At 33.7% G+C, this 23,882-nt stretch overlaps 1 protein-coding gene and 1 long non-coding RNA gene across 2 annotated transcripts; both read right to left on the minus strand.

Annotated features, from left to right (window-relative positions):
* Positions 1–8,640: 8,640 nt before the first annotated feature.
* Positions 8,641–11,651, minus strand: LOC124451064. Its single transcript, XR_006950328.1, has 2 exons — positions 11,413–11,651; positions 8,641–8,738 (listed from the first exon to the last, which is right to left on the minus strand). It is a non-coding gene; the product is annotated as an uncharacterized LOC124451064 (long non-coding RNA).
* Positions 11,652–12,299: 648 nt separating this feature from the next.
* On the minus strand, positions 12,300–22,013 carry LOC124451070 (neurogenic locus notch homolog protein 2-like). Its single transcript, XM_047001700.1, has 17 exons — positions 21,850–22,013; positions 21,173–21,652; positions 20,784–21,027; positions 20,642–20,697; positions 20,254–20,358; positions 19,685–19,801; positions 19,149–19,259; positions 17,807–17,929; positions 16,496–16,768; positions 15,817–16,296; positions 15,428–15,671; positions 15,272–15,327; positions 14,965–15,069; positions 14,118–14,234; positions 13,712–13,822; positions 13,235–13,345; positions 12,300–12,891 (listed from the first exon to the last, which is right to left on the minus strand). Exons 2-17 carry the CDS (start codon positions 21,594–21,596, stop codon positions 12,506–12,508), a joined length of 3,063 nt encoding a protein of 1,020 aa, XP_046857656.1. The 5' UTR covers positions 21,597–21,652; positions 21,850–22,013; the 3' UTR covers positions 12,300–12,505.
* Positions 22,014–23,882: the final 1,869 nt, after the last annotated feature.

A 23,882-nucleotide genomic window follows, 5' to 3' on the forward strand; every position in this document is an offset into this window, starting at 1 on the left:
TGTAATGGATGAATTACATGTGGTGTCTCTGGTAGGCTGAAGAGGAACCGTTCCGTTTCAAGTGGACTGGGTCTCGAATGCACATCTTCATTGCTTTCGAGTACCACGACTGTGTCGGCCAGTTTGAAAGTATGCATACTCCCGTTGCTGTCTGTTCTTGAATCTTTGGTAAAAAAGGTCCTATTACACTAAACGGAGGGAAAGTACAAAACTTCATATTGGATATATCAACTGAGAATACGACAACTGCCTTGGCCCCTGGGTCAAGTCGGTAAGATATATAAGTAAGGAACTGTGTGTTCGTCGTGAAGCAAACACGTCCGTGTCGGGGAAAAAATTTAGCTTTAATGCCTCATTAAGGCGTTCCCGTTTAAGCATCCACTCAGTATTATACATTGTCTATTTCTGGATTGAAAATCTGAGTCAGTATTTCAATCCCTGGCATGTGAGCTGCGCTAAGCCATATCTTATGCTCCATACACCATTCCCAAACTCTCTAACCTATATTATTGCATTGCGGAGAATGACTCGAACCCATGTGATTAATTAAAGCTACAGCTGTGGTGTTATCTAGTGGTGCTCTAATGTGCGTGTTGTTCAGGGACTTGCACTATGTTTGCAATCCCAGGTATAAAGCTAAAAGCTCTAGATAATTTATGTGGCTATTTTTCTCGTGTAAGTTCCAAGTTCTCCCAGTCTGTTTATCATAAAACACTGCCCCAGCCACAAAGAGAGGCATCAGTTGTTTGAATATATAATAGTTTGCCGTGTGTAATTACATTGCATGCCTTATCGATATTTCTTATCCACATTATCGCATGGCGAGATGCATCATTCAAACACAATGCATCGTCGAAAATCCCTTTCAACGCGCGAAGAGCATGTGTCTTATCTGCTTTGAGTGCACGATAAAAAAGTGGCCCGTGCATCACGCCAGGGAAAGATGCTATCAGTTTTCCTATTAATTGTGCTAAATCTCGAATTGCCACGCGATCCGAATTTAAGATGGTTTCACAGTTGCTCTTAATGCAGTTAGGCATATAGTCGTGTCAATCAAGTTTACAACAAATCCTAACAGCGTAATAATTTGATTTGGGTTAAGAACAGATTTTTCAAGGTGAATGATAAAGCCTAAAGCATGAAACTTTTTCAAAGTAGCAATTACACAAACTACGCACTCGTTATATGTTTTACCCTGGAGGAAGAGGTCGTCAATGTAACTAGCAATCGTGTGTCCAAGCTGACGGAGTTCTGCTAATGGTGATTTTAACAATTTGGTGAGCATTCTAGGGCAACTGGATAACCCATTTGGCAAACAAGTAAATTGGTATAAAACCCCCTTCCATATAAATCGAAGGAATTTTCTATCTGCAGCGTCAACTGCAACAGAATAATAAGCATCTTTAATGTCTAGAGACGCCATGTAACAGTTTTGTTCTATCAAGTTAGTAATAGATCGAAAAATTTCCATTTTGAAGGTGGTGGAAAGTTATGAAATCATTCAGCATTTTTAAATTAAGAATAAGTCTGTGACGACCATCCTTCTTTGGTCTAGTGAACACAGTCGAAATAAAGTCGCCTTCGCTATGGCAAGCTGTTTTTAATGATTCCGTGTGATAGCATCTGCGCTATTTCTTTATCAATTATATCTATGTCGGTATGGAATATTCTTTGTTTAGGGCAAGATTGTTGACAAGGGGTCTCAAAAAATTCATTTGGCGCCCTTGACAATTTGCAATATTTCCACATCTGAAGTAATGTTGACCAGTTTTCTATGCAATGCTTAAAATTACCTGCTTTGAATTTAGTAAAACGATATGATAAGTACTGTTGTATAGATTTTATTTGTGTGTAAAAGACACTCCCCGATAGCTGAAAAGCGCGCGCGTGCTTCTCATGTTAATTCGTAGTGACGTAGACTGATGACAGGAAAGAATTAAAGTTCTAAGCATGCTTAATCGTTTACGTGTTTAGAGTTCCATGTATTTTTAGTTCAAAAATATGACATTTCTTAAGGCCGTGCGTGGAAAGATTGGGAATAGTTAAATGGCTAGCTTCAAATTTTGGCGAGACGTTGCCTTAAAAAAGATAACCAATCAGCTAGAACTCTCAGAGTCATAACACCTAGCAATCAAATAGGTGGTCTAATTCTCTGATAGGAGCCTATAGCAATATTGCACGAAAGTTTAAATGGCGTTGAAGTACTCACATACGTAAGATATTCGTTTTTTCTGCTGTCTGCTCTGCAGGGACGATTAAAGATCATTGACATTCCATCGCGAGCAACTTCCTCAAAGAAAATTTACATATCTGCATCACTTCGTGGTCCATTTCTGTCATTTTCGAATGAGCTTGTCCGCTAGGCTTGGACTCGTCTAAATCTGACAAAGATGTTAATCAAGGAATTTTAAATCTTTGCGACTTACGTTTCGGAAATTTTACGACACGCTCATCATTAAGCTCAAAATTTTCTCCTTCAAGTTCTGTGCACATAGTTAATTTCCTGGCTGAGTGAACTTATCAAAATAAGGAAATGAAAGTGATCATCTGGAGGTTTCGACCAACTCACTTGTCCCAAAACTACCAGTTTCCTTCCCTTAACTGGCTACTGGTTGGAAACACAGGTAACAAGACAAGGCTGCAGTTACATCTTGGCTGATCTTGCTTGACTTGGAATAAACGTTTCTCCACCTTGGTTTTCCTCGTTTTACGAAATTTAAATATTCCTCTATGCTCATTCAACCATTTATGTGGCTTACTCCAAGTTTCTGCCAGTTTGTCTACAACATATTTTCATATGACAATATTCTGTGGACTTAAAATAAAGATGTTTAGGTGGGTAATGATGACGCAGCTGCAGCAAAACAAATCTCCACGTCTATGATCCTGATCACAGCGACACAAAATATCAGTGTACATGAAAATTATATTCACTGATATTTTGTGTCCCAGTAATCGATACATTAAGGTTCCAAGAGGTTGTCCAAACTGTGTACTTTGCACTTGAACAGGTTCAATGTTGCTTTGAGCAGGTTCCTGGTTGTGAGACAGTTGTTTAAGGATACAGAGCATAGTGCAAAATTAAAGTCTAAATTCTCTTTATCTTTGCAAATTTTTAACACAGCAGCCTGTTCAAGATTACTTCAACATAAGTCATGTTCATGTTTTCATGGCTTGCCATTATCTGTGAAACTCTGATAAATCAAAGCTCGCATGTACTAGTACATATATGTTTTGTTAACTACGATATACTTTAAAATCAAACAATGTTAAAATAATTTGAAACAGAATACGAAGTGCTTTCTAAGCTGAATTTGCAGTTACTTTGGTATGTTTGTATAATGAGAGCATGTTGCTGAACAGAGACAGGTATATGCAGAACTAATGGTATAGTTGTTATAAAGATGTCTAGTACTTCTGTGGTAGGGCAGATCAATCCTTACTTGACAGGAGGGACACAGATTTTTCAAGGGGGGTGCCTTGGTGTCCTAGCATGTATATTGTACATCTTTAGGCTTAAAGATGAGTGAACCTCGAGGAATGAAAGTGAGATTAGCTTTTTAGCTCAAATTTTTGTATTGATGAATAGTGATGAAAAGTTAAGTAAAATTTTAGGGGGTGCACCACCTGATTTTTTAATGTAATCAAAAGTAAACTGAACACAATGACAAATGAAGGACAAATAATGAGATGATAAAGATATCTTTTAGTCTATTCGTACTTCATGTGTGTTTAACCAGGATTTGATGAAACCTTTCTATATAGAAGAGTTTGATGTAATCACAAGATAATTGAACACAAAGACAAATAAAGGGCAAATTATGAGACGAAGAAGACATTCTTTACTCTATCTTTCATGACGAATGTGACATACGACATGAGGATTATATTAATTCAAAAAGATTTGTAACCAATCTTAACGGAGAGGACCATCATTGTCAATTGCTTCAATATAGATGAGCATGGCACCAAAGACCAATGAGACCGACAGCTAAGGCCAAAATATTTGAAAACCTCAAGTTTCATAAGGTTCTTCAAATTGATGCATATTGATTTACAACCAAAAGTTAGCTTTGTTCAAACTAATAAATAATTATTTCACTGTTTGAAATAATGTGGCAAAAATATGTCAAATTTTAACGCCATTTTTGATGATGAAAATTTTTGCTGGTTATTTTTACATCATATGCCAAAAATTTGGGAGGTAAGTCAATACAAAATTTAGAAGGAAAGTTACACAACAACTCAATTAAATTGTTGCCAAGATAGTCGATGTCACAATGATATTTATATATATTACTGTTAAGTATATTTTCAAATGAATCATAGGGAAATATATATTTTCATCAATTTTCTTTACTTTGAAATCAAAAATTGCAGGCGATGAACCTCATGTACTTCAAACCCTGAATTTATGCGAGCAAACATGGACAAAACAGTACACAATCACAACTGATATTTCCCCATGCATACACTAGCTAATGTGCACACACTAAATCTGACAATTAAAGCCAGGTCCTCAGTTGCAACATAAACATTTAAGAATAAAGATTATCAAAACTCTTCATTCTTCTTATGTGTGTTTATGCTTATGTTTGTGCTTATTGAAATTTATTGCAAGCAAGGACACTTATGTTTATGCTTATGCAAAGGTCGCAAGTGAGGACAAGGCTTAACCCAAAACCTAATGTAAAACTTCCTATTACCATTCTGTAATCATTATTTAGGTAGCCATATCAAGAAGCCACATTCATATTGCCAGATCGTGGTTCCTGTGGCAGATATTCTCAATTTAAAACTGAAATTGTGTGCTATTTTTGATATGTTTTGTAGAAATGTTGGACAATTTGAAAACAATGACCTATTCTCTGTGTATAAAATGACAAACTTATGACACAGTCACATGGCTCATGAGTACATGAAGTATTTCACTTTAATATTTCAAATCAAGAGCATTGCTTTCAAGCTAATCATTGTTGACTATAGTAAGTTTGTCGTGACAGATCAACTTTCTCTCAGCCTTTTATTCAAGCCTCAAGGTCGAGTGAGAAGATCTACATCGAAGTGTTACATAAATCAACCGTTTGAACTAAACTGAATCTAAAGAGGGTTTGTTACCTATTTTTTTAGAAAATCTGTAAAGCTTATCAAAAATTGAAGAAATTCGCTATTCTTTCTCACCTTTCAATGGACTCGTTCGCTTGATCAAGATATTTCAAAGCTTATCACTAATATCAAATTTCCAATGGTTTCTATCATTCGTGTGTAAAAATACAATAATGCTGGGCAACTCCAAGTAAATACAGTGATATTTGGATACAATACAATCTTCTCAAGCAAACAAGCAGCTGAGATTTTTACATCTAATATCTTTAGTGATTCTGCCATGTTGCCACTTGCCAGCTGACCGGTGGTAAGAATGTCAACTTCCTTTCCTTTAGAAGTCCCGCCAATTATTTAAAATACTTGAAAGTGTTTCCATTTTCGAAAAATTAGTGTCTAATTTTCATCCTCATTTAGGGCTGTTCACGTGAGCCAGGTAGCCGGGACTCAGCGAAGCGTTACATCATTTTGGCAAATGGAAAAGATTAAATACTTCACAATAAAAAACTTATTTGAGGAATTTCTCAATGCTCGGACTTAGCAAGTTCACAAAACTTTTAATATGAAAACTAACAATCTAGCCTAATTTGAAAATTACGACTAAAATGACTTATGACGCTTAAGGAAAGGTTGTAAGACTTCTTTTTACTCCTTTCAATGACTCAAAATCATTTCTCGCCTCGCTGAATCCCGGTTACCGGGCTCATGTGAACAGCTCCTTAATTACATATTTATCTCAACATCTTTCTCCACCAACAATTCGATACTGATTCTGCGCTGTAGTATAACGTATATTGGTGAGAATTGTCTCCCATTGTGACAATTTCATAGCATACGGAGATTCTGGATCACAACACTTGGTCTTACTGAAGTCAAAGTCCGATTCAAGCTTTCCAATCATTCAAACCCTTTACTTTTTATGGAATTTTTGTAAATGTAACAAGTTTCGTCATTACAATATTTGAAAAACCAGTCAATACCACCACAAGGACAAATGGTTTACATATACTCCTCTAGCTAATGTCATATTTGTAATGTTCTGCATAAACTCACGGAGTCTGCACGGCAGTGCGCTATACTCAACCTTGTTTAAAACCTTGTTCTTTAAAACTTTGTTTTCAACCTTGTTCTTTAGTGTCAAAGATGAATCAATTTTGTGCTCACAGGAGATAAAAGCTGAAACTTTCTATTGATCACCATGAGAGAAGAGTGACAAAAATGTGAAAAATTCATTTCATTACGATTGCGTATGATCACATTGTAATTGTACTCGGGTGAATTGGAGAGGCAGGCTCTGCTTGATTACTAACATAGATGAAAAAAGAGCATTAACAAAAAACAAGCAGAATATAGGCAAAGGAACGATAGTGGTGACTTGGTACCAAGTATTACAGAAGTTTATAGAGTTGACCATCGCATTAAGATTCAAACTATTCAGGAGAGTGGGAAAGAAGATATTGATCAATGGTTTTGGATTAATCGACACAATAATAATTGAAGTTGATATGACTAAAAATGATTTCATTAAAGAGCTGCAGATAGTGGTAAAACAATCTTTGATGCATTTGTTACATTTTCACAAACGTTTTTGAACTTTACGTTTGTCATTGTTTATTGTATGATTGTATGATACTCTTTTACTAAAGTTATTGCATGAATCATGGAACAAAATTCTTTAAATAAAAATAAATGCATGCTAGCGCTTTACAAAAAGGCGTTTGTTATTTCCATAGGGTAGAAAATGGGAAAAAGTTAATTTTAAAGTTCAAACGAAATGGCGAAAATCTTTGACATGGTCAGGGAAGTTATTTTCCCCCTGTATTCAATTGCTCGTAAGAACAGCATAAATGATCTATGTTAAATCCTAATTATGTCTAGATACAATGGGCCTCTCGAAAGCCCGGGTCTGTAGGCTTAAGCTTACTTAGCCTACTAGATAATCCACCCTTGCATGCATCTTACATAACTTCATAATAGAAAGATATTGCGATCTCTTAAGGTTGCGTTAGGTTTACAAGAAAGCCTGGAAAACGAGGCTTATGAAATTATGAAGCCTTTGATATTTTAAAAAATCATGAGCATACAGGCCGGCACAATTTTGTAATACAAACAAAATTGCAAAATGTAGGGCTTTCAAATGACGTATTTTGAGAAATTCTTGAAAATGTAAAACACCATTAAAAATTCATGTACAAAAAAATCAAAAGTGACTGAGACACGGTTGAAATAACCATGCATGAATTTTATTTTTCACGGAATTTTGAGGGTGATGGCTCATTGTGGCGACCTCAAATGCGACCTTAGTACTAATCTAAACTAATTATAATTGAATGTTGTAAATTTTCCATTATTATAAAATAAAGTCGTCAATGGGAATAGTACAACGGTTAGAGTAAGCATTCTTTAGTAGCTAGCTCGCATTTTTATTTCAAGGCTAAGGTTGAGTTTGATCGAGTTGTCATTCTGCTTTCTCAAATGAAGATCTACTGTCATCTCACTAATTTGATTGCGATCCTTCCAGTTGAAAGTTTCCTCAAACGCACTGGAAACATTTTCTTCATTAGACTCACGAACAAGTATACCGATTTTTTTGCGTCTTATCATTAAGGAGCCAGTGTTGTTTGCATTCACATGTGTTGGTTACACTTCAAAAACCAATTTATACTATTCACAACTCGCTGAACAAAAGCTACATCTATCTCTTTGCATTCGCTTTGCATCCACTGAAAATTCAAATATTTGTTTTTCCTTTCCGATTCTTCTATGGAAAGGTGAATTCCCTATTAGTTAAAGGGTATTCTCTAAAACGATGACGCTTAAGCGCGATAACTAAATATGCCATTTTTTACATTTTGGACCTAAAACATTTTAAAGAAATTCCTAATTGTTCTTAAAAGTTGTTTTGAATGTGAATTGCACCAGAGCCAGTCTTCAATCAATTTAAACCATTTTCAGTTAGAAAAAGTGTTATCACTAACTATATTTCCCATTCACTAACAATTTGAATCTTTGTTTGTTTTAAAGTATTTTAAAAGCAAATATTCTAAGAATGGTATAATCTTCTCGTGGACTTTTTTTCAAGAAGTGAAAAGTTTATCCCACAAGAATAGTTCACGTGAACAGCATTTTTAATTACAATGAGATTCTTGCTTCTCATTGGTTTACGTTAGTCGTGTGATCATCCATATGACACAAAATTTAGTCAAACCACACCTAGGTTTCATTCCATTTCAAGTGATAGAAGAAGTTTGGTTGCAAAAACAGCTCTACAGAACAACGATAAACAGTTTCCGTATCTTTTAACCTTGCGCACTTGATTTTTAAGTTCAAGGTAAATTTATACTTCAATCTTCAGTAGAAGGTAAATTTTAATTCTTGCAGGCGAATTCAAAATTTTGACATTTTATTTGTCATAGAATTCATCGCCAGGTATGACATTGTTCAAAAAAACGTTTTCCTCAAGAAATTTGGCAATCATGGTAAGTTGAATGTGCAAATACTTTAAAAGGACTCAAAATAAATTGGACGATGAAAATGTTTATAGCAGTAAATAATTATATATCGTTTAAACCCATATGACTAAATTAATCTCTACTTGCATCTAGATAATGTTTGTCAAAGTTGGCCTTTTTGATCTAAAAAGACAAAAAAAAATGTCGATAGAGAGACACTAAATATCAGTGTAATTGTGAATGAATCTAATCAAAAAAGTGTTGCTAAGACGCTTAAATATACAGAAGTAGAAAACTATCCCAGCAAAACAAATGAGATGAACACTAATCTTCACCATAGAGAGCTGAATGTCAATTTAATTGACCTCAATTTAAGCCGTCTCGTTGATAACAACATTGTGAATGTATTCGCTACTTTCTCTTTTCTCTTGGTTTCAAACTAATGGGTAATGACCTTGAGACATACATTTATTAAAAGAAAACGACCAGAAGTTTCATTTAAAGTTAATTATTTTTCATAGCATTCATAACAATATCACATAATAACAAAATCGTTGATGGAAATATCACTTTGTAGAAAATAACTCTATATCTTAGCACTTGGACACATTTCTATGATGAAACTTTAGTGCTGACTGTAACAATCTATTTTAAATTGTTAATCGACATACTTATTTCAATAAATATTTCAAAAATTTTATAGTGTTCTCGTACGTAGAACAGACAGAAATAAAACACAATAGATGGGTTCAAGCAATTTTTAATAAATTTTTCTTAAAATAACGATAACAAAAACCTTAGAACATTTTAGCGTGAGATGATAATGTGATTAGTATTTCAAAATTAACAGCATTGTTTTGAAAACTGCCTTTTTTATAATTTATTTTTAATTACGAAAATTCGCCAACGTCAAACGTCGTATTTTAAAAATTATTAATTTTTTATTAATCTTCACTTATTTTGGTTTAGTATTGCTTATGTTTGATTTTTGGTTCAAAATGAAATAAAAATTTCATGAAAAATGTTAAATACTTAGCGGCTTATTTTCGAAGAATAAAGTGGCCAAAGATGTCGCAATTAAATAAGTACCTGTGCAGAATTGTATAAAAATGACGACAGTGTGGGATTATTTTTATTGCGAATGACGTCCAATTGAATAGTTTGTTACATCAATTATTAATATGTGTTAAAACAATTAGCATTGAGCTGAACGCGCATGTTTTCATTAAGAAAGCGGTTACAAAGGTAATGAAGGACTAAGTGATTAGAGAGCACCTGGCGAGCATGCAGATGATAGTAACATCGTGTTTCATCTGCAACTGCCCAACGAAGAAATCGGTGAAAATAATATAGTAATGAATTGTTAAGTAATGAGGGAATACCGGTAGAACGTATATAGATGTCAATAATGAGTTTCACTAACAATTGCCCATTGAAGAAAGTGTCGAAAATAGTAAAGAATTACTGAGTGATGAAAGAGTACCCGAAGACTTTATACATGATTTTAATGTCGAGTTTTACCTACAATTGCTCGTTCAAGAAAGCAATAGAAATAGTTATGAATTATTACTGAAAAGAGAGAATAACTGAAGAGCTTTAAAAATATGAACCACCATATTCTGTAATAACGTACAGTAACGATAACATTAGCTGTTATCGACAATGTTACTAAGCGATGAGAGAGCACCTGGCGAGCTGATAGATATAGACTGTCTGGACTTCCTTAAGATAATCTTGGTTCCTTAAAATGGCATTTTGATCAAATGTATAAGTATTTATGTAAAACGTCATGGTTTTTGTTTGTTTATCCGTTTTCAAGAGTTGTCGTGATATCACTCACTTTGTGCCATCTTTCCTCTTCATCTTCTTCGAATTTCAACCATTCATTATGATATTCCCTTTTTGAATTAGCTATTTGGTTTAAAAATTAATGTTCAACGAGATAGTTGTATTTAAAAGCATCTAAACCCGAAGTATAATTTTGCTGTCTATAGGGCAGTTTTCATGCAATAGCAAAGTTACACAAGAAAGTGTTGTTCTTTGTCTGATCCGTCTTACAAACACTCATGGTAATACAACAGTAAATTACTTAAGTTTTACAAATTGAAATAAGTCACCATTCAACAGTAAAGTATCAAACAAAGACAATAAGTATGGCAGGGTAGATTAGCTTTGACAAAAGCACAATCAAGATGATAAACACGAGCTAAATGATGAGCAAAGCTCCGTATTTTTTTGTCTTTTTAAGCTTATTACCAAAATAAGAAACTTAGGGTTCCTTGTTCATGGCAATTTTACTACTGAAACCAGGCATTGATGACCCCAGTATTAACGGCGAACTTTAATTATTCGAATACTTACTTTCATTAAAAACGACTAAAATTCTTCCACTGAAGTACAACGTAAACACTACAACGGAAAATCTTTAACTCTTAATTTAGGTATTACCGCAACGAGCTCATGCTCCAATAAAAAGACCTTCCGAAAAATTTTATCATTTTTTCATTATTCACCTTTCTTTCGGATTGCAACAGAACCTCTCTTCGCTTTAACCACTCTAGAAGCATTGAGTAATTTCACTTGTAGCCGCGATCTATTCAAAATACACTGAGCCTGTATCATTTGCCTTAACGTTTGTACCAATAGCTTTCCCAAACGTTTCATCAACACATCGAAAGTCTTGACTTCTACAGCTATTCGTCCTCACTCGACAAATATCAATGAGAAAACAGCATGCAGGTAATTTGTTGAAAAGTGTATGATCTATACCACCCACATGATCTGAATATAAGATTGGTTCAAAGGGCAATGTTAGTGGTTTTGAGATGTGTTGAACGGTGTTTTCAGGGTTACTTACATGGCAATGCCAATAGTTTATCAATCATTCTGTGAGTAAAGTAGCACTTCTTTCTCTTCTACTTCGAACAATTATCACTACTGTTTTAGACATCTTCAGACTTGCTATCAGTTCACCATGATCAAAATATTCAGTGCAATGTAACATATATTAATTGATTCACATCCGTGGCAGGATATCTCCATCATGAAATTCGATTATGATAATGATCTGTGGAAACCTCTCGTCTTTGTTGTTATTATACCACTGCTTTATGGCGATTTCAAAAAAATTTCCGTATTTTGCGTATCCCGAGCTTCTCCTTTTCAATTTAGATCGGATATTTCAGACAAGAAAAAACAACAATCGCAAATTCTTACAACGCTGTAAATATAGTTACAACAAAATGGCCGAAGACGAACTTTCCTATTTTCATATATATTCGATTGTTAATCTTCATTATGAATTTTGTATGATACACATTTATAGATAATCTGAGCAAAAGAGTTAGAAGGTTATGTTTGATTTTGAAGGACATGACTGAATGCGCAGACTTGATTTTGCATCACATGTATGAAAATTGATTTTTGCAAAGACGGAGGTGTCAATAGACATTTCAGTATTTGAATGCATGCACTCCTATATTCTAAATATGGAAATTTTTGGCTTATTAATAGATATTATTTCTTGCACAGAAAAATTGACATACAGCCATCAACTAAAATCAAAATTTTGATGGTTAAGTAAGATCCAAAGCTAAAAATGGTCCTAAATTCCACGTTTAACAGACTGCGTTTTTTAAATAACATATCTTTCAGACAGACGAATTCAATCTTTCATAACATAGCAAAACCAATACATTATTTCATTACCGTTCACATTCCTCATTTAAAAAAATCGACGATTTCTAAACTGTTGTTGCTCCACAACAATACATTTTATGCCAAAACATTAATGGTCTAACGTGCAATTAATCAAAATACAAGAACTAAATTTCACAAAGATATGTAGATTTAACGTAAATTCTATAAATCATAATATTGGTGCACTTTAAAGGATAAAAATAAGCTCAGTACGACTACAAAATTTCTGTGTCCAACAAAATTTCTGTGTTTTAGTCTGTGCCACAATACCTGAAATAGCAACCAAAAGTCGGGACTAATTTGTAAATAAAATACGGACCGCAGTTGATGACCTTAATATGATTGGACCAATCGCAGCACATTCTCACCCAATGATAGCAGACTTTTCTTGTCACTATTCCTTCATCCACAGTGGGATGAGTTCCATTTAACCATCCAGAGGCATGCGTACCACATCGATTTTTTGGAACGCAAGATTCAGGCATTTTGGTTCCAGCTCCACCACTAAATCTGTACCATCCTTTTGTGAGATGAAAGTCACATTGTAAACTTCCACCATGACGATATTCAACATTTCTGGTACTCTCGTTCAACAATTGATACTGTCTGCACTCTTTATACGATGAAATGATCATAACTAAATGCAATGGTGTAGGTTCATATGTTAAAATGGAATTGAAAACGCGTGGAACTCATTAGTAGAACAAAAATAACAACGGAATGACTGAAGGCACGTTTGATTAGTTTCATTTGTACAAAATCAAAAATGCATAAACGTGCATTATGCTGTTACACGTTTTGGACGCATTTATATTTTTCATTCTTCTTATTTGTTTGTATACATTTTCAAAATTACGATGCAATGCATTCTGGGTGAAGAAAGTTGATTTCACGACTTACAACAACCGAAACTTATACTAGTGGCCCTCCAAAACACGAGTAACAAAATTATGAGTGTAAATTTTACAAAACATGCTTACCCTCACAATTCTTTCCATTGAAACCAGATGTACAGTTGCATTGATAGGAAGACCCAACACTTGTACAAGTACCATTATTTTGACATGGTTCTTTAGCACAAGCATCCATATCTAAATAGAAAAATAGGTACGAAGTGCGTACATGTATGCAGTTGGCCTGTCAAATAAATGGACGCAAAATGAAGTAGACATGGTCGAGCATGGTCAAGAATTATTTCCCCCTCAGCTTCGTTATTGACCGCACGTTATCCGCCTCCTCTTCGCTATCTCAGAAATCATTTGACCTTGGTCTAAATAGTTCTCAATATATTGCACAACCTCATCAAATAATGGCTAATCATTTGCATATTTCAAGGGAGTTCTCACAAAAATTTCAAAATGTCAATACTTTCACAGTCATGGCTAAGACATAAAGATACTATATCTAAGGTAGAAAATACAAAATAAAGAGAAGCGAAAATAAAAAAATATACTCACATTGGCAATTCTTTCCTATGAAACCAAATTTACATTCACATTGATAAGAAGATCCATTACTTGCACAAACACCGTCATTCTTACATGGTTCTTTGGCACAAGCGTTCATGACTTAATGTGAAAAATATTTATACAATACTTTACGATGAAATGCTTCTTTAAACTGTGGTTTATATCATAATTGCTGGTTTTCTCATATGATCCTTTTGTTTATGTTCTAATTCAAGCTTTGCCATAAACATTCAAAGTATGTTCGTGAAATACAACACGTGTCAGTTACAATGAGTATGAAACTACATTCTATCCAATATTCAAATAATCAAAATCATTCCCAGTTAGAAATATGACCAACACACACAAAGTGTTTTGTACATATCACTACACAAATTTCAAGTTTTAAACGAACCTTCACAAGTTTTGCCTTCGAAACCATCAGCACATTCACATGTGAAGTTATCGCCTTTGTTTGTACAAGTACCGTTGTTTTTACAAGGACCTGAGTCACACGGTGTTGGCTTTAACTCTATAGAAAAAATATCAGCTTAGAGCAAATAATAGTTTCTCAATTTAACGAACGAAATACAAATAAAATCACGTAAATTTATTTAAAGAATGTTATCTTTTTCAATGTAAACAAAACTTACAAACAGTGGGATCGACACCGTTTTACTCAGTGAAAATTTATAATATCTGAGTTAAACTTTAAAAAACTGTAACCTATCGAGTTATCCTGAATGTAAACACTTTTATTAACGTTGCAAGTATCAAAGAAATAAGAAGTTCATTTAAATTTGTTTTATTGAGGTAGTGTATTTTTCTTATCAAACACACACCAGCTTTGCAGTTTTAAATTTTCGTATTTTGTTCGTTCAATTAAAGGAATTCATGTATATTGTTGCTGCATTCAAAATTTCAAGTTTGAATGTCATTCAGTGGTCCATATATACGCTAACAATAACATTTATGCTGTAATAATTAACCCGTGACATGTACAGTTCAAACAGGCATTTCTGCATGTGAATATAAGTGTAATATATTAATCCTAACACGGTTTATAATATGCACATGAAAAACAGGGTTTGTGGGCTTGGTAGCTCAACAGGTAGAGCGGCGAACTAGTATCCCGAAGGTGCGAGTTCAAATCTCGTCCAAGTCACATGTTTTTCATGTGCATATTATAAACCGTTTTAGGATTAATATATTATATATATTCTCTGATGATGGCTTTTGAATATAAGTGAAATATAACAAACCTTCACAAGTTTTTCCTTGATATTCCTTGGTACAAATACAAGTGAACTTATTTCCTTCCTCAATACAAACACCATCATTTTTACACGGGAAAGACTCACAAGGACCTATAAACATACATAATTAGTTCATGACGCTTCTTAGAAAGTTTTCATAGAAGTATTTAATGAGAAAAAAGATAAGGTCTGTTTAAAAGAGGTAAATGGTCAAATGGCCGTGATAAACTGTGTTTCAAAAACTTTCACATTGACTGAACTATTTAGCTACATCTAACATGTTCAAAGTATCAAAAAGCAATGTTTCGCTTACCCTTAGAGGAGCAGTTTCGGTCGTCAACACAAGCCATAGCTCCCATATTACACGTACTAAAGAAAAAAGAATACAAAACAAAAAGAATTGATGGAAACAAATTAAAATATATTGTCAAATTGAGTAAAAATCTCATCAAAATAAAAAAATATCTACCAGGTTTTACATCGTCCAACTTTGACATTTTCCCCTGCTTTATAATATTTTCCTTCAAAGAAACATGAGCAGTTTTTCATAGGAACACAATGATTCTTGTCGTCCAAGTAAGATCCTTTGGGACAATGACATCCGGGAATGCAGGTTTCACTGCATTTTATACCACGTGATATATCACGACATGTTTTTGCACAAGCAGATCCACATTCGGTGAAAATTTCTCCTTTGTTACTGCATGTTTGCTCTACACAGAAAAAAGAATGAACATTTAGCAATGCATTTATTGATGCACAAATAAGTAATTTTGGGCCATTGTATCGCAGTTTTTCACTTCAAAGAAAAAAATATATGTTAGCAAAAAGAATATTATTTTAAACAATTATTCTTACCACATTCTTTGAGTTTTGGATACAAATAAGTTCCCTTAAATCTCCAGTCAATAAAACCACCATATTCAACACAAAGTTTACTGTAAGCAGCAAAAGCGTTACAAACACATTCCATTGGATCGGTGCAACGACATGCGTCATATTTACAATTACTGATCAAATTTGCTGGATCTACATAACGGTTACATGCACCGTGGAATGGAGAGCTAGGATCGCTCATCAAATGACATTTATTTATCACAACTTTTTTTTTGGAATCAGGGATACATGGTGTTGGTGATGGAGCACATTTTCTACTGTAGTAATGGTCGTCGTCTTGACGACCATTGTTGTTGCCACATAAAGATGTGTTGCACATCATTCCTTTGTATTTTCCAGAAACGGTGACTTTTACGTACGACCAAAAGTTCCAACTCACGGACATTCCAATATCTGTAGTGAAAATCAGCCAACTCCAACTGGGATTGGTAATTTTGAATCCTGAAATAAAAGATGCTCCAATATAAATTAAAAACAAGTTTTTTCTATTCACTGCTTCAAGCGATTCAAAAATGAGAGGTAAAAATAGAGGATTACTTTCTATGTTGAATCAAAAGTTCCGTATTGAGCTTTGATATGTTTAGTGTTAAGAATAATATAAAAATATTTATAATAAAAACAAAAGCGTTTAAACTTATACCAGGACGAATTATTGGGAATTTTGACAGCCTAACTCCATTTACAACTGCTGTACCACGCTGACGTGTCAGCTGAATGAAGTATCCAGCTATAATGATCTTTACAGCTGCTGTACAGGTCACACGCCGTCCACAACGCACGTTTTTGGTAAGGACAGTAAAAAGTTTGTTTTTGCTACAGTCTTTTGAAAACTCGTATTCGCAATCTCCCATGAAATCAAATCTTTTGCCATCAAATGAGGTGTAATGAGGATCACCAGACGCCGAACATGTTGCTATTAAAGGAAAAAAAGATCAACTTTGTAAAATAACACGAGCTTTGATTATTTCTGATAGTAAAATAAGTAGGTAAAATGAAAATGGCAGACTAGAGTGTGTGAAGTGTTCATTTACGATTGAAAATTATTTAAATAACTGATTTTGCATTTTTCACTATGTCCTCCCGGGTGCTGCATTGAAATTGCAGAGTTATTTTAGAAATGTTCCTTTGATTATGAATATTTCTTTAAAAGCTGTCTTTAAAAACAACGACGCCGGAGGCTAGCTTAAAAATCCCTAAATCGACTGAGTGCATTTATTTCAAATAGAAAAGAACAAAACAGATGCCGAATATAGACATCTCGTTTTCTTCATATTCAAGATGATACGAGAGCTTAGAAAACAGCTGTTTTCTAGATTGTGTAATATTTCGTCTTTATTCCAAAGACATCATCAGACTAATAGTTGACAATGCAAGCTGTGAAACTTATATATTATTATTTACAGGCAGAAATGAAAGTGACAGTTACATAATTGCAAAAGAGAGCTTCAAGACTTATTAGGGAATATTTACATTTAAAATAGAAATAATTTCTTAGAAGCGTTGAGACAACTTTTGAGTTGTGGCATATTGCGTTTCATCAAAAGCGCTTCTAAGATGAGGAGTTGGTTTGGATTATTATTATTACAGCATAGAAGATGTTGGATGGGTTGGAATTAGATTATAAGGATTGAATGGTAAGCGTGTAAGATCTTAACATGTTTCAAAATGCAGAGTCGGTTGTGAAATGATTTGTCAAATGTAAACAAACACACCACACTCGGTATTCCGCAGTGCATTTATCATTTCAACCATATCATACAGTCATTATAGCTGAAATAATTTATAAAGAAAAAACAAAATTGACTAGAATGTACTACAAGGTATAAGGAGTGCGACTTAAATTCAATTTTCCGTAAACAAATTTGAAAAAATCATTGAAACAAGAGAAATCATTGGTGACTTTTAAATTAGAACAAAATTGCATATAAATATAATTTTGGTTTCGACTTACTTTGAGAATGTTCGCAATTGTTACCACCAAACGCAGGCTTGCATTTACAGGTGTAAATGTTGCCCAATACGTTGCATTGTCCACCATTTTTGCATGGATTTGGCTTGCAGGGATTTGGAACCTCTGAAACAAGAGTAAAATACTATATTTTAGACTTTTAAGCAGAAAAGAAATTGTGTAAAAAATGATCTTCCCTTAAGCAGAGTAAACCTATATTTTTTGAAGAAACAGCTATAAATAATGGAGTTGTGCTTAACTACAATAACAGAATTATAATAATGAAAATAACCCATTTATAAAGTGCTAAGGCCTCTTTCAGAGTTGTTTTGAAATGAACAGAAACGAGATATGAAAACGCAACAAGCTAAATTTTAGCAAGGCACTAAATAGCCAGGGCGTAGGAATCAAGTGAAAGTCTTTTTCTTAGGGGTGAAGGTGCTCAAGCTTTTGGGGCAATTTTTTATTCAAAAAGGCCACTTTGGGGGAATTTACTTTGGATGGAAAAACAGTGCAATACATATCACTTAAGTTTACATACAAGAGGTATTTTATGCGATTTATATTCACACAATAAGCATTGAAATATAGAAAATTCTTAAATGTTTCATGTTGTATTGTTATCTTATAATATAATTATTATATCTACATTATTGTTTAAAATACCACAATATTTTCGCCCGTTGCCTTATGGTTGTAATGCTGTATTACACTCTAATTCAATTTACATTTCAGGTGCATATGTGTTTTATGAGGATAATGGATGGTCACAACCGTCATTACATCTATTGCGGGTACATAATGGGCTTTTTGAGTATCCTCAAATGACCATAAAATTTCTTTTGATGGTACATAATGTGTTTCATAAGGATCGGTGAGCGATCTACACAATTTCCTAATCTGATGGGAGCATAAAATAAACTAGTCCAAAAACGTAAATGCTCGTTTGTAATAGTATTTCAAAAATAATAGCACCTAATTGTCGAAATTTGTGCAATAGTTGTAAAATCAAAAAGCAACTTTTTTAAAGTGAAGTTTGTTCATGACGCTGTTTGTGTGTGAACACAAACATTCGTTCATCGTTGTTATCAGTTTAATTACCGGAAGTGGAAATGAACTTTTGGCCTGAAGTTTAGGTAAAGATGGTGGAATTATAAATATAATACTACAGCGTGAAACAGCAAGGTCTTTAAATGAAGAAATATGAGTTGTAGCTTTTTATTGCAGCTTTACAATCATTTCTCGATTTGTTTTATTTGTTTAATTATTTTTTTCCTTATCTTTTCTTATCTTTCGAAACATAGATACTTAATAAGGAATTATATAAATTTAAATACGTAATTACCTTTTTCGCAGTGAGCACCAATGAAGTCAGGAAGACAAATACATTTGTATGAATTGCCATCAACAAGACAAGAGCCACCATTTTTGCAAGGACCATGATCACAAACTCCAACTACAACCAAAATTATATTTAAAACCTAAAACTTATTTTTACAATTTTTATTGACAAAATTAGCAAAGACTATCAAGTTTCGAAAGAATTTTTCCAACAAGACTGACTTCTTTGAAAAGTTAAAAAGTCCAAAAAGATAATTTCGAGGGAAAATTTGCGCATGAACATTAAAACGCTAGTGAAACTAAGGGAAGGAGATCGTAAGTATGCTTTAAACAGCCATGATACTTCACGCTGAATTTTTCAGCGAAGGACATGACATCAACGCAATATGAACACATTTATCAAGCAAAATTAAAAACTATGACAACACCTCAGGTTAGACTATAGTATTGTGCCATTATAACATATTAAACAATTTGATATCCATGTGACACGCAACAGTATTTTATGTCACATATTGAAAAGCTCATAAATGTACAAACCTTCACAGGTTTCGCCTTTAAAACCATCAGCACATTCACACGAGAATGTACTTCCGTTGTTTGTACAAATACCGTTGTTTTTACAAGGACGCAAGTCACACGGTTTCGGTACTGGAACTACGAAGCAAAATTACTTGGTTAGGGCAAAAATAGTTTGCTTGTTTAAGGCATGCATAAATTAAAAAAAAAACACGAGAAGTTCCTTATACAACAACATTTTTAATTATAAATGCAATTTACAAACAGCACACTTGACACTGTTTCAAGTTGAACTTCAAAAAACTCAGTCAATCCAGTTACCGTCAATATAAAAAACCCATTCATTTAAATTTGTAATTTTCTTATCAAAAACACATTATAGTTTAATAATTTTATATTTTTGACCATCGGATGAAATTGAATTATACATTAATCATGATCTTGAAAATTTGATGCTTGAGAGTCATCTATCCAGAGCTGACAACTTTTCATGTAAATGCTACCAATTCATTGCCATCTAGCATTTATGTTGCAATATTAATGCCGTGACATGCGCAGTTGCATCGTTCAAAAGGGACAAAATAACAAACCTTCACATGTTTTTCCTTGATATTCCTTGGTACAAATACAAGTGAAAATATTTCCTTTCTCCGTACAAACACCATCATTTTTACACGGGAAAGACTCACAAGGACCTATAAACGTATTTAGTTAGTTCATGACGCTTCTTAGAAAAGTGTTCATGCCAGCATTTAATGAGAAAAAGAAATCCGATGTGTTGAAAAAACTTTACAGTCCAAATGTAAAAGCCAAATGGTCAAACGACTAATCGTAATAAATTGGGTTTCAAAAATATTCACAATTACTAAAATACTTAGCTACATCTTAATTTTCCTCAAATGTTCTTTAAAACAGTACATTTTATGTGCCAATGTTTATAAGGCTTAAAAATTTTTAAAAAGCCAATGTCATTCTTACCTTTAGAAGAACAGTTTCGATCTTCAACACAAGCCATGGCTCCCATATTACACGTACTGAAAACAAAATACAAAACAAAAAGAATTGATGGAAACAGAAAAAATACATTTATGTAACAATCTTATCGAAAAAAAATATCTACCAGGTTTTACAACGTCCAACTTTGACATTTTCGCCTGCTTTATAATATTTTCCTTCAAAGAAACATGAGCAGTTCTTCATAGGAACACAATGATTCTTGTCGTCCAAGTAAGATCCTTTTGGACAATGACATCCGGGAATACAGGTTTCACTGCATTTTATACCACGTGATATATCGCGACATGTTTTTGCACAAGCAGATCCACATTCTGTGAAAATTTCTCCTTTGTTACTGCATGTTTGCTCTACACAGAAAAAAGAATGAACATTTAGCAATGCATTTATTGATGCACAAATAACTAATTTTGTGCCATTGTATCGCAGTTTTTCACTTCAAAGAAAAAAATAGATGTTAACAAAAAGAATATTATTTTAAACAATTATTCTTACCACATTCTTTGAGTTTTGGATACAAATAAGTTCCATTGAATCTCCAGTCAATAAGACCACCATATTCAACACAAAGTTTACTGTAAGCAGCAAAAGCGTTACAAACACATTCCATTGGATCGGTGCAACGACATGCGTCATATTTACAATTACTGATCAAGGCTGCTGGATCTACATAACGGTTGCATGCTCCGTGGAATGGAGAGCTAGGATCGCTCATCAAGTGACATTTATCAATCACAGCTTTCTTTTTAGAATCAGGGATACATGGTATTGGTGATGGAGCACATTTTCTACTGTAGTAATGGTCGTCGTCTTGACGACCATTGTTATTGCCACATAAAGATGTGTTGCACATCATTCCTTTGTATTTTCCAGAAACGGTGACTTTTACGTACGACCAAAAGTTCCAACTCACGGACATTCCAATATCTGTAGTGAAAATCAGCCAACTCCAACTGGGATTGGTAATTTTGAAACCTGAAATAAAAGATGCTCAAATATAAATTAAAAAAAGTTTTTTCTATTCACTGCTTAAAGCGATTCAGAAATGAGAGGTAAAAATAGAGGATTACTTTCTATGTTGACTCAAAAGAGTTCCGTATTGAGCTTTGATATGTTTAGTGTTAAGAATAATTAAGAATGTTTAATAAAAACAAAAGCGTTTAAACTTATACCAGGACGAATTATTGGGAATTTTGACAGCCTAACTCCATTTACAACTGCTGTACCACGCTGACGTGTCAGCTGAATGAAGTATCCAGCTATAATGATCTTTACAGCTGCTGTACAGGTCACACGCCGTCCACAACGCACGTTTTTGGTAAGGACAGTAAAAAGTTTGTTTTGCTACAGTCTTTTGAAAACTCGTATTCGCAATCTCCCATGAAATCAAATCTTTTGCCATCAAATGAGGTGTAATGAGGATCACCAGACGCCGAACATGTTGCTATTAAAGGAAAAAAAGATCAACTTTGTAAAATAACACGAGCTTTGATTATTTCTGATAGTAAAATAAGTAGGTAAAATGAAAATGGCAGACTAGAGTGTGTGAAGTGTTCATTTACGATTGAAAATTATTTAAATAACTGATTTTGCATTTTTCACTATGTCCTCCCGGGTGCTGCATTGAAATTGCAGAGTTATTTTAGAAATGTTCCTTTGATTATGAATATTTCTTTAAAAGCTGTCTTTAAAACAACGACGCCGGAGGCTAGCTTAAAATCCCTAAATCGACTGAGTGCATTTATTTCAAATAGAAAAGAACAAAACAGATGCCGAATATAGACATCTCGTTTTCTTGATATTCAAGATGATACGAGAGCTTAGAAAACAGCTGTTTTCTAGATTGTGTAATATTTCGTCTTTATTCCAAAGACATCATCAGACTAATAGTTGACAATGCAAGCTGTGAAACTTATATATTATTATTTACAAGCAGAAATGAAAGTGACAGTTACATAATTGCAAAAGAGAGCTTCAAGACTTATTAGGGAATATTTACATTTAAAATAGAAATAATTTCTTAGAAGCGTTGAGACAACTTTTGAGTTGTGGCATATTGCGTTTCATCAAAAGCGCTTCTAAGATGATGAGTTGGTTTGGATTATTATTATTACAGCGATAGAAGATGTTGGATGGGTTGGAATTAGATTATAAGGATTGAATGATAAGCGTGTAAGATCTTAACATGTTTCAAAATGGAGAGTCGGTTGTGAAATGATTTGTCAAATGTAAACGAACACATCACACTCGGTATTCCGCAGTGCATTTATCTTTTCAACCATATCATACAGTCATTATAGCTGAAATAATTTATAAAGAAAAAACAAAATTGACTAGCATGTACTACAAGGTATAAGGAGTGCCCCTTAAATTCAATTTTCCGTAAACAAATTTGAAAAATCATTGAAACAAGAGAAATCATTGGTGACTTTTAAATTAGAAAAAATTGCATATAAATATAATTTTGGTTTCGACTTACTTTGAGAATGTTCGCAATTGTTACCACCAAACGCAGGCTTGCATTTACAGGTGTAAATGTTGCCCAATACGTTGCATTGTCCACCATTTTTGCATGGATTTGGCTTGCAGGGATTTGGAACCTCTGAAACAAGAGTAAAATACTATATTTTAGACTTTTAAGCAGAAAAGAAATTGTGTAAAAAATGATCTTCCCTTAAGCAGAGTAAACCTATATTTTTTGAAGAAACAGCTATAAATAATGGAGTTGTGCTTAACTACAATAACAGAATTATAATAATGAAAATAACCCATTTATAAAGTGCTAAGGCCTCTTTCAGAGTTGTTTTGAAATGAACAGAAACGAGATATGAAAACGCAACAAGCTAAATTTTAGCAAGGCACTAAATAGCAGGGCGTAGGAATCAAGTGAAAGTCTTTTCTTAGGGGTGAAGGTGCTCAAGCTTTTGGGGCAATTTTTATTCAAAAGGCCACTTTGGGGAATTTACTTTTGATGGAAAAACAGTGCAATACATATCATTTAAGTTTACATACAAGAGGTATTTTATGCGACTTATATTGACACAATAAGCATTGAAATATAGAAAATTCTTAAATGTTTCATGTTGTATTTTATCTTATAATATAATTATTATACATACATTATTGTTTAAAATACCACAATATTTTCGCCCGTTGCCTAATGGTTGTAATGCTGTATTACACTCTTATTCAATTTACATTTCAG

This window comes from Xenia sp. Carnegie-2017, unplaced genomic scaffold (genome assembly GCF_021976095.1).
Source record: "Xenia sp. Carnegie-2017 unplaced genomic scaffold, XeniaSp_v1 HiC_scaffold_24, whole genome shotgun sequence".
Lineage (NCBI taxonomy): Eukaryota > Metazoa > Cnidaria > Anthozoa > Malacalcyonacea > Xeniidae > Xenia > Xenia sp. Carnegie-2017.

Excerpts from the sequence above, each read along its gene's own strand:
- LOC124451070 (XM_047001700.1), bottom strand. The coding sequence starts at position 21,596 with ATGTCCGTGAGTTGGAACTTTTGGTCGTACGTAAAAGTCACCGTTTCT. Across the intron at positions 19,260-19,684 it reads TAAAGGCGAAACCTGTGAAG|TTGGAGTTTGTGATCATGGT; the intron begins GTTTGTACATTT and ends TTTTGGTTGTAG. Across the intron at positions 15,070-15,271 it reads CCGAAACTGCTCCTCTAAGG|GTCCTTGTGAGTCTTTCCCG; the intron begins GTAAGCGAAACA and ends GTATGTTTATAG.